The sequence below is a fragment of the Anguilla rostrata genome, chromosome 2, assembly GCF_018555375.3.
Source record: "Anguilla rostrata isolate EN2019 chromosome 2, ASM1855537v3, whole genome shotgun sequence".
Lineage (NCBI taxonomy): Eukaryota > Metazoa > Chordata > Actinopteri > Anguilliformes > Anguillidae > Anguilla > Anguilla rostrata.
Window position 1 is genome coordinate 42,103,841 of NC_057934.1, and position 12,444 is coordinate 42,116,284.

Genomic DNA, 12,444 nt, shown 5'->3' on the forward strand with positions numbered 1-12,444 from the left:
TTCGCATGCTGGACCGCATGCTGGGTCGAGTGGTTACAGTTATGCTTACTCACCGCTGTCTTGTATTTGTTCATGTTGACTGCTTGAAACTGAGTAGATCCACACGGTGTTCTTCAGCTGGGATGTATCATTTATCAGCCAGCCGGTGAAGTGAAGTGCTTCACAGGGCATGTGAACGCTCTGTGGACTCAATTTTGTTCTTCAACTTGGCCCATAGGTCATCTCTAAACGGTAGCCACTGGAACACGGCGAACACTGGCAATCACACAAAGAGCAATACAGTAGCCTACCGTGCATATTACAGTACGTGCCACGATCGCGGTGTAGTATTGCCTTTGGTGTTGAGTTGCGATAGACAACTATAGTTGGAAGAATAAAAACCCGTACAAGCGCGATATTTTACAAATTAGAATATTGATTTAAGACTAATCCTAATCCAATAAAACAACGAATCTAGAATAATGCATATTAAATGGTAGGTTGCACTAGTGGATGGCTTAGGATGGACTCACATAAATGCAATTTAATGTAGCCTAGTCTATATTGTACTGCTCTTAATTCCACCCCCATCGTTACAAACGTTTTATATGTGACATCGATTTCTGTGTTGGACTGAGGATGTCCTTGTAGCTTAATATGTATATTCCATTTTTATAATATCCAGCGTCACTGTGTAAAAGGAGCTATATATGCGTGACTGCCCTCCCCAGCTGCTCTCAATCCTGGTTCGCTCTTCTAAAAACCTCGTTGAGCGCATGCGTCCTGCTGACTCGCAGCAATCCGCTGGAAGGAGTAGATTGCAACTACGCTTGCTGCTATGAACTGAGGGAGAAATACAGACATGGAAAAATAGAAATACAATGCAATGAAACCACATCGGTGCACAGGCATACAGTACCCGTCATGGATCTGCGCAGTGGGGAGACTTGTGTTTCTGAAGCGGCGAGAGGGTCGAAGTAAGGGTGTCTCATAATATTAGCTAGTCAGCTAATGTTCAGCATCCTGTACGATGGAACTGTGAGAGGAAAGTCCGAAGCTCGAGCGGGCAGAAGAAAGCAAATTGGAATAATAAACAGAACACGGACAAATAAGCCATTATTTAAAAGTACTTGTGCTTATTTTCACATTTCTTTATTATATTTTTTCCCGTGTAGCCTATTTTACTGGCTCACGAGTTTCGGGAAAGTGGAAGACTGCATGCAGAACAGAGAGAATGGTTTCTTCAGTATCCGACCCAAAATGTAACGTCGCCCCTGGAGTGGGCTACCGCTAATTATATGTGATTGACGGTGGGTGAGCTTCTAAAACGTGCAAAGTGATTCATACCGCGTAACGCAATACCCATGTAGCAATTGAATGTTGCCAATATCGTAAACAAAGACGCTATAGAGTGTTTTAATGATTGACAACGGCAGAGAGAATATTCATGATTTAAAACGGATTGCCAAAAACTTAAGAGCGGTCGTAGGCTTGTTTGACATAAAGAAACAAAAGTGTATATTCTAATTAAATAAGGGTCAATATAGCATAAAATGTGGATTACTTGTGAGGCTTATTTAAAATACGCGAGTAGGCTATTAAATAGCGCATTTCACGCGCCAATTCGATGCAGCAGCCAGTGTGTACCCAACAGTAGTAATCGGCGAGTTTATTATATCCCGCACTGTGCTTTTGAGTTGACACATGGGTATTTCCCCACACACGAGTTGGTCTTGTGAAGTGGATAAAACTGAAATAAAGTCGTGCGTTTAAAGATGGAGAACGGAGAGGTCTCACCTGCTATCTACACGCGACCCCGGTCTTTATCTGTGCCTCAGGACAAAGTGTCTATTTTTATCTGCGCTGTTCATGAAGTGTCCTCTATGTTTGTCGCTCAGTGCTGAAACATCTCAGTCGACACTATTATAATCATAAACAGTAGCCTGTGTTTACGTTTTGCTTTTGATTGTGTTCTAATGCTGTCACTTGGCGTTATTGGAGCGGATGGTCCTCAGGGGCATGGTGTAATAGGACAAGGACTCCCTAACATGATTGCTTCAGTCCAAGGCTGAAATTACTACTGAAATGAGACTGTCATTTGAATGAGATTCGCTAATGCTCTGCGGCAGCTGTACAACGGTGCAAAATCCGGAAGGTGAGCTTCTAAACGCTTGTATCATAACGCAAATGTAGCAGCATTGTTTGGGAAAGGAACATCGTCGTTATTTCAGACGGAATGTGCAAGGGATCTACAATCTATACCGAGATTAAATTGGATCCAGTCTGAAAATAAAAACAAAACTTTGGACATCATTTTAAAATGTAAATGTAGACGTTTTAGGCATGTTTTGGTTTGACAATTGATGAGAGGCAGCTCTTTTTAGATTAATTGTAACCCGTCTACTGTCAGAAACTTGATTTTATGAAAATGCCAGTTTTTCTATTCTCCGGCTGTTTTCATTAATTTATTTTTACGTATTCATAACAGTAACCCAACATTTTCCAGTGTGTACACATGTCCTCTCCGTCTTGCAGTAATCGTAGTTAAGTGCACTTTGGGTTCATGTAGCATGTACAGCTATGTGGAACTTCGAGCTCACTGCTGCCCTTACAGTCTCTGCTAACGCTGACGAGCTATGAGAAGTGAAGTAAAGGCCAGCTCGGGAGGACAACGTGCACTTTCTCTGGGATTGAAAACGCAAGGGGAAGGATTGATATTCTCTTTGAAAGCTTGCTGGAGGCATCTCTGCATCACCAGATTGGAAGCTCTGCTTTCGTGGTACATTTGTGGGTAGTAGGACATTCACCACAGTGGAGGCAGAGATCGCACTCACACACCAAACTGGACTTTTTAAATGTAGGCAAAGAAGATTATCCAATGGGGCTTCAGAATTACGAGCAAGTCTAATGATGCACTTTGGGACCTTTAATGAACTTTTTAGGCACCATAACAGATGGAGAACAAGCAAACAAAGGAAGGGTATTTTTAATTCCTGGCCATTCTGGACTGTAACAAGATTTTACCAAAGGACTAGGATTTAATGATCAGTAATCCTGCCTGGACCCTGCTACCCTGATCCTGTCAGTCTGAAGTCCAACACAACAGAACCACAGTCGATTCTGTTTAACCCCATGATCTATTGGTGTCTGTTCTTGTGTAGGGCAGATTGAAGAGGCTTAAGTTGTGTGGATTGAACGCGAGTAAAGCTACACCTGTAACCTTTCATAGTGCAAACTTGCTGTTGTAGTTGGCCTCCTCGTGGGTAGTTCCCCCAAATTCGAGGCAATGGTTCGATATCTTCCTGTCATGGATAAGCAGTTTATCTCTGGGGGTCTCTGGAAGGCAGCTACACTGAAATGACTGGACTGAACTCTGACATCAGCTAATGTGGAGTTCTGGTACGGAGCTGTGCTGCTTCACAGCAGAAGGTATTAAAGGATAAAAGTGGCTTTTTCCCTCTTCAGGGTGGAAGGTTTGGCTTCAGCTGTCCCAATATTTTTTTTTATTTTTTATTTTTTTACTTTGTCAAAGAACAAAGACATTCAAAACTAGACTTCCTTGTTTGGTGAAACACCTATCCCGGCCTTGAACTTTAATCGCGTTTAGATAACAGGTGCTTTGAATGATTTTTTTTTCCTTTGATTTATTTGTTGTTGGAATTTTTGGTGATAGCGTTCACCAGGCACGGAAGGGAGTCCTTTCTGTGGCATTGCCAGAGGAATCTGTTCCATTGGAAATGCAGCGTCTGTGGAGTCAGATCTTTCTGAGCCTTAGCGTGTCTGAGGATAGATGAACAGGCTTGCTTCTCTGTCACCTGGGATCTCTCACTCTCCAGACCTTCTGTATGTGTGAGGCTGCTGTCAGAAGTGCATTAGTAGTGCTTTCCCCGGAGAGACAGAGGCTAGAAGCAGGCTACCCCCAGGGCCGGCTCTGAAACCCCCGTGACCCAGGAAGGGCGATGGGGAGCTCGGCGTCTTCTCTCACCGCAGAGACCGAGTCGGATCACGGGTTCCGCAGCACCCCCTACCCGTCGTCGCCCCCTATGGGCTGGCTCAGGAACAGCCACAGCAGCCCAGTGTGGGGGACCACCTTCATTTCCCGGCAACAGCAGGCTCCCATCCCGCACCGCGAGCGCAGGTAAGCACCCGTCTGTCCGACTTCAGCCCCACCCCCGCTGCCGGGCCGGCCCTTTGGGTCCTGCTGAAAGGTGCATCCTGAGGTGCACCTGTACACGCAGTGTGTAGCTGAGAGTTGCTTCTGATGTAGGGATTTTATCCGGAGAAACCGCCGTCGGTTCCGTGTCACCGGTGTAAGGGTGTGTGCTGTCGCAGGAAACTTTGCATGGAAGAAAGGAAGGGAAGCTCGCTGCTCCTTAAAGACAAACGTACAGTCAGGTCTGAGTGTGAGCGGCCCGCCTGTAAGCGCTCGCGACGAGAAAACCCCGCAGTGTTCTGTAACAACGGGATGAATATTTCATTTTAACACCGCGGCTGTGAGAACGGGGCAGGGGGATTGATGGGCCCGGCTGTGCCAGTCTTCTCCCCCCCCCCTCTCGGGTGCACTGTGGCGGTCCTGGCTGTTTACCAAGCTTGAACTCCTGACCGTAATTTCCTCGCCTCCGCCGCGCTCGGATTGGATCTCGCCGTCGCGTCAGAGCGACAGCACCGGGGGGATTGATTAGAAGTCCCTCTGTAGTGCGGGGAATTCTTTGGACCATTACCAGATGAAATGGCTTGTGATTTTTACGCGGTTTGTTCCTTTCAGAAGACGAGCAGAAAGCTTTTGTTGACCTTTGCGGTAAAGCATACGCTAACAGACGGGCTGCCAATGTACAGATGGCAAGAATGACAGAGCAAACCGCCTGTAATTAATAGAGTTGTAGTCCAGTGGCCCATCACTGATCTTCTTTGATAAAATGCATGGTTGGCTTAGCCGCTAAGCCTGTTCATTTCCAAATTGCTAACAAAATTGGCCCGATCCACATCTAAAATCACAAATTCTTTGAAGTCCATTTATTCAGTGTCGCTGACTTCTGCTGTTTTCGACTGCGATCCAGAGAGAGTCAGGATCACACTATGCGACTGACCCCTTCGGGAGTTGCTGACGATGTCGCCCCTGGGCTCATCTACAGGCTCTGAACCACCTTTAAAACGCTGCCTGTTCTCGCACTGACTCTGCTCTTCTACCTCAATGTGTGACGTAACCCCCGTAGGTTACCGTAGGTCACAGAACTCAGTAATGCTACAGAGCCAAAGGTCCACTGTGAGTCAAGCCCCGATAATAGAAATGTTCTCTTACGCAGAACAGAGAGGGGGGGGCATTTTGTCTGTCTTTATCAGCCCTGTGTTCCTGGAGAGAAGATACACGAAAGGAAGTGGATATTTGGTTCATAGTCAATGTGACTCCCAATCTATTTGCTTTGTTTTGTTTTGTCTGATACAATATCGAGTTGCCGTTCTCTGGAGGTCATTATTTATCCTGACTGCGCCGGAGCGTGTACATCTCCCTGCAGTTTACTCTTATCTGCACTTCATCCTTTTGGTGCCCTTCTATGATAGTGCAATTCTGTGCATGTACACACATGCCGGCCTTTCTGGTAGTTTGGCAGCAGTGATTCTGCCCTTCCGGCTCACTTAAAGAAGGGCCTGTCCGCACGCAAGATGAGCGCTGCGCGAAGCACACGCAACGGCGGCTATTTTTAAATCTTAGGGAGGGAGACTTTGAGCGACAGGGGCTGAACACTGAGGTGTAGCATCAGAATAGAGGCTTTGTTTGGTCCCTTTCCTGCTGGCACTGTAGCATTTCAGATAAGGAAGAGCGTAGTGGTGGGGAGTTAACAAGGACGACGCTGGGCGGAATATCTCTGAAAGGAGACCAAAGGAAAACGCCTGAAATGTTTCGCTGGTTTTGTGTGCGGATCTCGTGTGCCATAGACGGAACTCCTTGAGTGTTTCAGAAAACCTCTTCCGCTGTGTGCATCCCCATAGCAACAAGCCTCCGTTTCTGTCGCCAATCACATGCCGGCCTCAGTTAGCTGCGCAAGCTTGCGCGCACACACCCGTGCACACACACACATACACACACGCATGTGAAAGCACATACACAGACACGCACACATACCCGCGCACACACACAAATACACCTACACATAACCGTGCCCACACACACGCACTCACACACACACGAACGTGAAAGAACGCACACACACACACACGCTCACATACACATATGAATGTACACACACACGCGCCGGTGACTGTATCTGCCCACGCTCGCATGCGCACGTGACAGCACACACACAAACACAGCATCTCACAGGGTTGCTGTTGCGAACGATGTGTAAAGGCACATATTTCTCCATGAGTCTAATGGGATTGGCCAAGTCATAGAGCATGAAATACAGAAACAACAGACTGTTGTGAAACCCATTTCTGTATAATGGGTTAATTTAAGCCAAGCTGATCCCTGAACAAAGTGTGAGCGTGCCTCTTTTCGAGTCACTTTTTATGGTTTTCAAGGACCCGAAGCCAGAGAAAACAAAAGACTGTTTGTTTAATTCTTCAGCTTGTTTTTTTCCTACTTCCCTATAGTAACTAATTAGTAATTAGCCTTGCATTGTGCCTTTTTGGTTTCCAGTGGTTTCGAACACAAAAGTTTAACTTTAACCTCTGTTGTGAACACTTAAATAAATCATTGTTATTTTTTACCAGTCTTGCAAGCACCCAGTGCTGCCATAAAACAACATTAACAGTCCTCAGCAAAGAAAACCTGGAGTTCCGATAGCCCAGTGTGCTTTACAAGTTTTCCGAATATGAGCCTGTAATCCTTTTTATATTCATCCGTGAGAAACCCGCGAGGGTCTGAGCGCTAGTTTCGAGCTTTACGGGCTGAATGAAATTTAACAAACCGTTCTGTTCCTGGAACAGCGTTGGCTAATCCCTGTCTGTTCTTCGTGCCTTCTGCTGTTGTGACCCGCGATCCCCCAGCAGAAAGGAAACACTCCACTCTGCTCCTTTAGCCCTCCCCTTCTGAAGTAATCTGAGGCTGCTGCTGTATGTAATGCTTTTGTGGGTAAACTGAAAAAAAAAAAAAAAAAACCCCACCATGGCTGTAGATGGCAGAGCAATTACAGGGCCCTAGCGGTCCTGGTGCGCGTCTGCTTTAGTGGTTGCAGAGGCACGGTGGACCTTCTTGAGGTGTTCGCCTGCGTCGGCGGACCAGCTGTTCTCCGTACTTCTGGCCCTCTCCACTCTGCGGAGCGCCAGGTATGACCTCGTGTCTGCGGAAGCTTCCGCACTGGAGACGCTCAGAGGTGCCCTCCGAATGTATGGGTTAACTTGAAGCCTGGTATCTTCCCGTGGCTCTCGCCCACTGGCTTTCCTCTTACTGGGTTGTGGCTGGGCCCACTGGATTGGGCGGACTCACTTCACTGGATTTTTATGTCCGACGTGCTTCAGCGTTCGCGTCTCTGGGGCACTCATTTATCACTCTGGTGGGAAGCCATTAGACTTATAGATATTCAGCGTCGCGTGTTGGCATGCCGCTGACGCTGAATCGCACCCCTATTGGTTCATTTTGTGAGCGTGCTCTGATTTCTAAACACGCTCGCCAATTAAATATGCTTGTAATGTTTTTTTAATGTTTGTATAATTACACGTTTCTGAGATTCATTTCTCTGTGGCATTATGGGGATGAATAAAAGGCACAATATGGGTACTTCCTTAAGAAAATAAACACCCAGCTAGCTAGTGTTTATTTGATTGGGTATGTATTATTCAACATGTCACGCACAATTTTGTTTGTACGTGCTTCACGCGTCCCACTAAATACGTGTGCTGTGATTAAATTTCAAATAAGTTGCCTACTGTTTTCTTTTCTGTTCTGTATTTTACTAAGTCACTTAAAGTTACAATTGCAGTGCACATGTCCAAGGATAACTGCGTGCGAGGTAAATTACTCATTTTAAAGAGAGCAGCCTGAGGTGCCCTGTTAAACGCGATGAGATTCTACCGGTCTTACTCTTGCAAATAATATTGTATTTATGTGTGGCTTGTTTGGCTTCTGTCTTGAGCTGGGTTTCATTCACAGGAGAGGAGTGAACCTGCACTGCCCTGTCTCCACTTGGGGCTTGGGTCCCTTCTGATACCAGAAAGCCTTCAGGCTCCCAGAATTACTGGTGAAACATGCAGTGTATGGCCTTTCTCAGCCCATATTGGGGGCAGTGAATTTCAGATCATCGCCAATTACTGTACATTACATTATTTTACATTGCCAGTGGTCGTGCTAGACCATGGAATACTGGGCTTTTGGAACACAGGATATTTCAAAATCTGTGTTTTACTGTACACTAGTTTACTTGTTTTCTGTTAAAAATAGCTATTTTTGCCATAATATACCAACTCACAATAATAACACAATACTTATATTTCTTTCATAATTTTATGATGACACTTGTAACAGAAGCGAGATGAAGTAGCAGGAGGAAATAAGTAACAAATAATGTTTTGGCATTTTGATCAATATGAATTTTTGCCACAGAGGCTAATAATAAATAAAAAAACTCTAGGAGCGATTTCAGTTTTAATTGACTGATGTTGGGCAAGTTAGCTAGAACGTGACATCTCGTTTTTGACTTTTCATACAAATTTAGCGCTTTTTTTAATCTTGCAGTGCTACCAACAGCTGTGTCAATATGATGATCAATAAACAAAATAGATGTCAGACACAGAAAGATGATTGGCTCAAAGAAGCAGGAGTAATTATTTTGGTGAGATTCTTTGGTGATAATCTTTACAAAAAAAAAAACTATTTATAGTGCAGTGTATTTTTTTCCTATATTTTGGCTCCTTTTTTCTGTGTAAAAAACCTCAGTATCCTGAGTTAGCGTGATCAGTGATTACATTACATTACGATCCATTACAATATATACAATACAATACATTACTTTGCTAGCAAAGAAGAAGTCCAGTGCGCTTCAAGCCAGCTAAATAAAAGAGGACTGAGTAGGTGCTCACCTGCCACGACGGTCAAACTAGAGTAAAAACTCCTTACCCGGAAGCTTCTCCCAGACCAGACAGGTTTCTTGACTCTGAGGAAGATGTTGTAGAAGTCGAAACGTGAGTTCCGCCCTGTTCATTAAAAGTGTCTTTTGCCCTGAGCAATGTGTGCTACAGTGTTCATTATTCGGGCCAGTCCTTGTGAAGATGTGCAGGTGAGGAGTTTTTATATTACTTTACAGGCATTTAGCAGATGCTGTCATCCAGAGCGCCTTGCACAGCTTTTTGCATTTTTTACATTGCTTCCATTTATACAGCTGGATATGTACTGAAGCAGTACAGGTTAAGTAGCTTTCTCAAGGGCACCCCATTATGCTACACTCCTGTGAATCTTGGCATGGCCACTTGTACGCAGTATCATTCTACAGCTTAAACAACAGGTCATTGTACGAGTCCTGCACCGCTATTTTCCCGCAACCACCAGCAACCGCCTTGAGTTGCATCACGCAGCAGAACATTTACCATCTTTGAATTTTTCCTGAGGGTGAATATCATTGTGGTTGTAGTTTAAAATGACTTATTGTAGTCCTGTTAATCAATGTGACCAAGGACCCATTTCTGACATTGATTTATCAATTAATTGACTCCCCTTTTGCCTTAGTTATTACCTCTGTTACGCAGTCGTTAATTACGCCGTAGACCAATTAGCAACCCCGCGGATTTTGCGAGAATGCTGATGTCTAAATTTCCTGAGCTCTAATCGCGTGATGCACCGGGCTCTGGAGGCACCGTCTTCGGCATTTTTGCGATTCTGCTTTTGTGTTTGTGTGATTATTATATGAACGATGTAAGTGGGAGAGCGAACGATGTGGAAAAGTGCAAGCCATTAGAGCTGAATTGCAAATTGAGCTGGTGGGACCACGGCTCTGAATCGCAATTTAAAGTTAGCGAGTAGAGTAAGATATATTGCCGTGCCCCTCAGGTATTGGGTTCCTGCTCTCGACTAGGACATTATTCAGAAGGTAGGAAATGACAGGCGGGCACGGAGCCGTAAAGTGCACTGCTGCGTCGCGTGGCGCATACATGTTCATTACGTGTGAGCCTTAAAAATGCATCTGGGCTGTTATTGACGGAAGGAGTAAATTATAGATTACTTCGGTGTAAGTGCTCATGTTTAATGAGATGGGGGGATGTGAGCCTAAAGTATATGGTTTTGCTCTTACTGGGTAAATCATCAGAAATGCAGTCCCCCTAGAACGATTCGCTGCGGTTTCTCGATTGCATATGAAATGGAACAAACAATAACAATTAAAAGTTTTTGTGTGCACAAGGGCAGGAAACATAGAGGCACCATGGGAAACCCTAGTAAATGAGTTATTTTAGCAATAGGAGATGTTGTTATAAAATGACTGTAAAGGCACGTAAATTTATTCCTGTTATCAAAGACTATTCACAGACTCGTGGTCATATAATTACCGAAATGGTTTCTGAATGGCTTTTAGGGCTGTCAGATTGAGATTTGAAATTTGAATATTCCTCCAATAGGAAATAAAAAACATTTTTTTAAATTGTTCAAATTAGTTTCAAAAAGCAATGTTTTGAAATCATATGCGCACTGAATATCTAGCAGGCCTGGGTTCCGAAACATTCTCATTTGCTTCAGAATGACAATTTTTTCCACTGGTGCACAGCCAATGAGGTACTTTGTTTTAAAAAATGACCGTCATGTTCTGCTGGTGATGCATGGTGATGGTGTATGGAAAGTAAGTGCCACTGCCGGTTGACCAGAATCATCTCCTGCAGTGGAAAGCCATTGCACAGCTGCTGTAACACGTGCATACCTGCCTATGCCAGGCACTTCTGTTCAGGCAGAGCATATTTTTTCCTCAGTAGGGAACATTGTAAATAAATTAAAAAACATGTGGCACTTGCATCTAACCAAGTGGATTATCTTGTGTTTTTGGCAAATGATCTCTAAAAGGATTGGGCTAATACAGACAGCCTACCAGAAACGCAGCTGATTTTCATGACTTTTTCATGATGATGTCGCCTACTTTGTTCCCGAAGTTCCTCACAGAATTAGAATATTGTGATCTGCGTAAAATGAGGGGTTAACTGTTAGGTTTATAATACAAGCTCATGACTGTTATACATGATCTAGACTTTTTATGTTAAGACGCTATAGTCTTTTTGTTAATTTCAGGCCGTTTTTGAAAACTATAATATTGTCAGTAAATTTACCTGCTTTTTATTCAGTCGCTGTCTATCAATTACTTAAGTGAGCTTTTTAAGTGGCATGCATGATACTTTCCTCTGTTAACGAGATTCATCCTGCGCCAATATAGATGAAGGGTTACCATGGTTGCGGCAGTTCAAAAAACGTGTGTAACAAGCTGCAAGAGGCAGAACCCGATTTTAGACGGGTGTGCGGGTTCTGCCTCTCGCAGCTATGGTACCGTACTCTGCCTTTGAGCCCGCCCTGCACCCCCTTATGGACCGAACACAAGAAGCAGGAAGTGCCTGAAAGTCTACTATGCCATTTAGGGCAATGGCGTAATTATGCAAGTGTTACAGCAAAATATGATCAGATTTGTTATTTCTGTGAATACAATATTCTATAAAATTTGCATTATATGGGCAATTCTGTCATCCTTTTCACATAGGCTTACTTTATTGGCCTACGCTATTGCATTGCTATTGCTGAACAAATGAGTGACACCAGGACATTGTATTTTGAACGATATAAATGTAAATTTGTTTGCTGCAGGAGTAGGCTATAATTCAGTGGGATTCGCGTTGTTCTGGCCCTCCATGCACTAGTGCACACAAATTGATTATGTCAATCTGAAAACCAATATAGGGTTTTTTTTTTTTTTCCCTCTCACGTTCTCCAGAAAGGGTCACCAAGCAATACAAGGCTTTATCGAATAAAAGTGAAGAAAAAAAAACCCACACCGGAGAAAGAAACTAGGCCAAATGTAATCCCGTGTCAGAGATTTTTTCTGCTTGTCTTTTGGTGGCAGAGTTTGTTGTGTGTTGCAGTGAAGAAAAACGGTGTTTGCTCCTGTGTGGCTCTCTCTACCTCTTTCTCTCGCTTTCTCTACTTCTTTTCCTCCTCTCCTCTGCCCTCTCCCTTCTCTCTGTCTCCTCACTCTGGCTCTCCCTGGGGAAAGGGTCCGCAGCCGCTTCCCTTGCTCACGGGAAGCGGACAGCCGCCGATTGATCTGCAGCGTTGTGTGGGATAAGCTGTCAGAGGGATGGAGAGGGCCTCATTAAAATGTCCTGCAGGAAGTAGGATGGCACTTTCCGGCGCGGTGGGGAAACGCTGAGCCGCGCAGCCTGCGGACAGGGCCTTGACTGAGACGGAGCGCTGCCCCTGCGTACTGGTCCCACTGCGAGCGCCGATTTATTTCGTACCGGCTGCAAGCCAGTCTTCACGTGTGACGAGGCGTTCCTGTTTGGGATGTG

General features: G+C 44.7%; 1 protein-coding gene across 1 annotated transcript in view; it reads left to right on the plus strand.

The window, feature by feature from the left end:
- Nucleotides 1-584: 584 nt before the first annotated feature.
- capn15 (calpain 15) overlaps nt 585-12,444 on the plus strand; it is a 51,787-nt gene continuing 39,927 nt past the window's right edge. The window contains 1 exon segment of the mRNA XM_064323336.1: nt 585-4,117. Within this exon segment, the coding sequence (XP_064179406.1) occupies nt 3,939-4,117 (179 nt within the window). The 5' untranslated portion in view covers nt 585-3,938.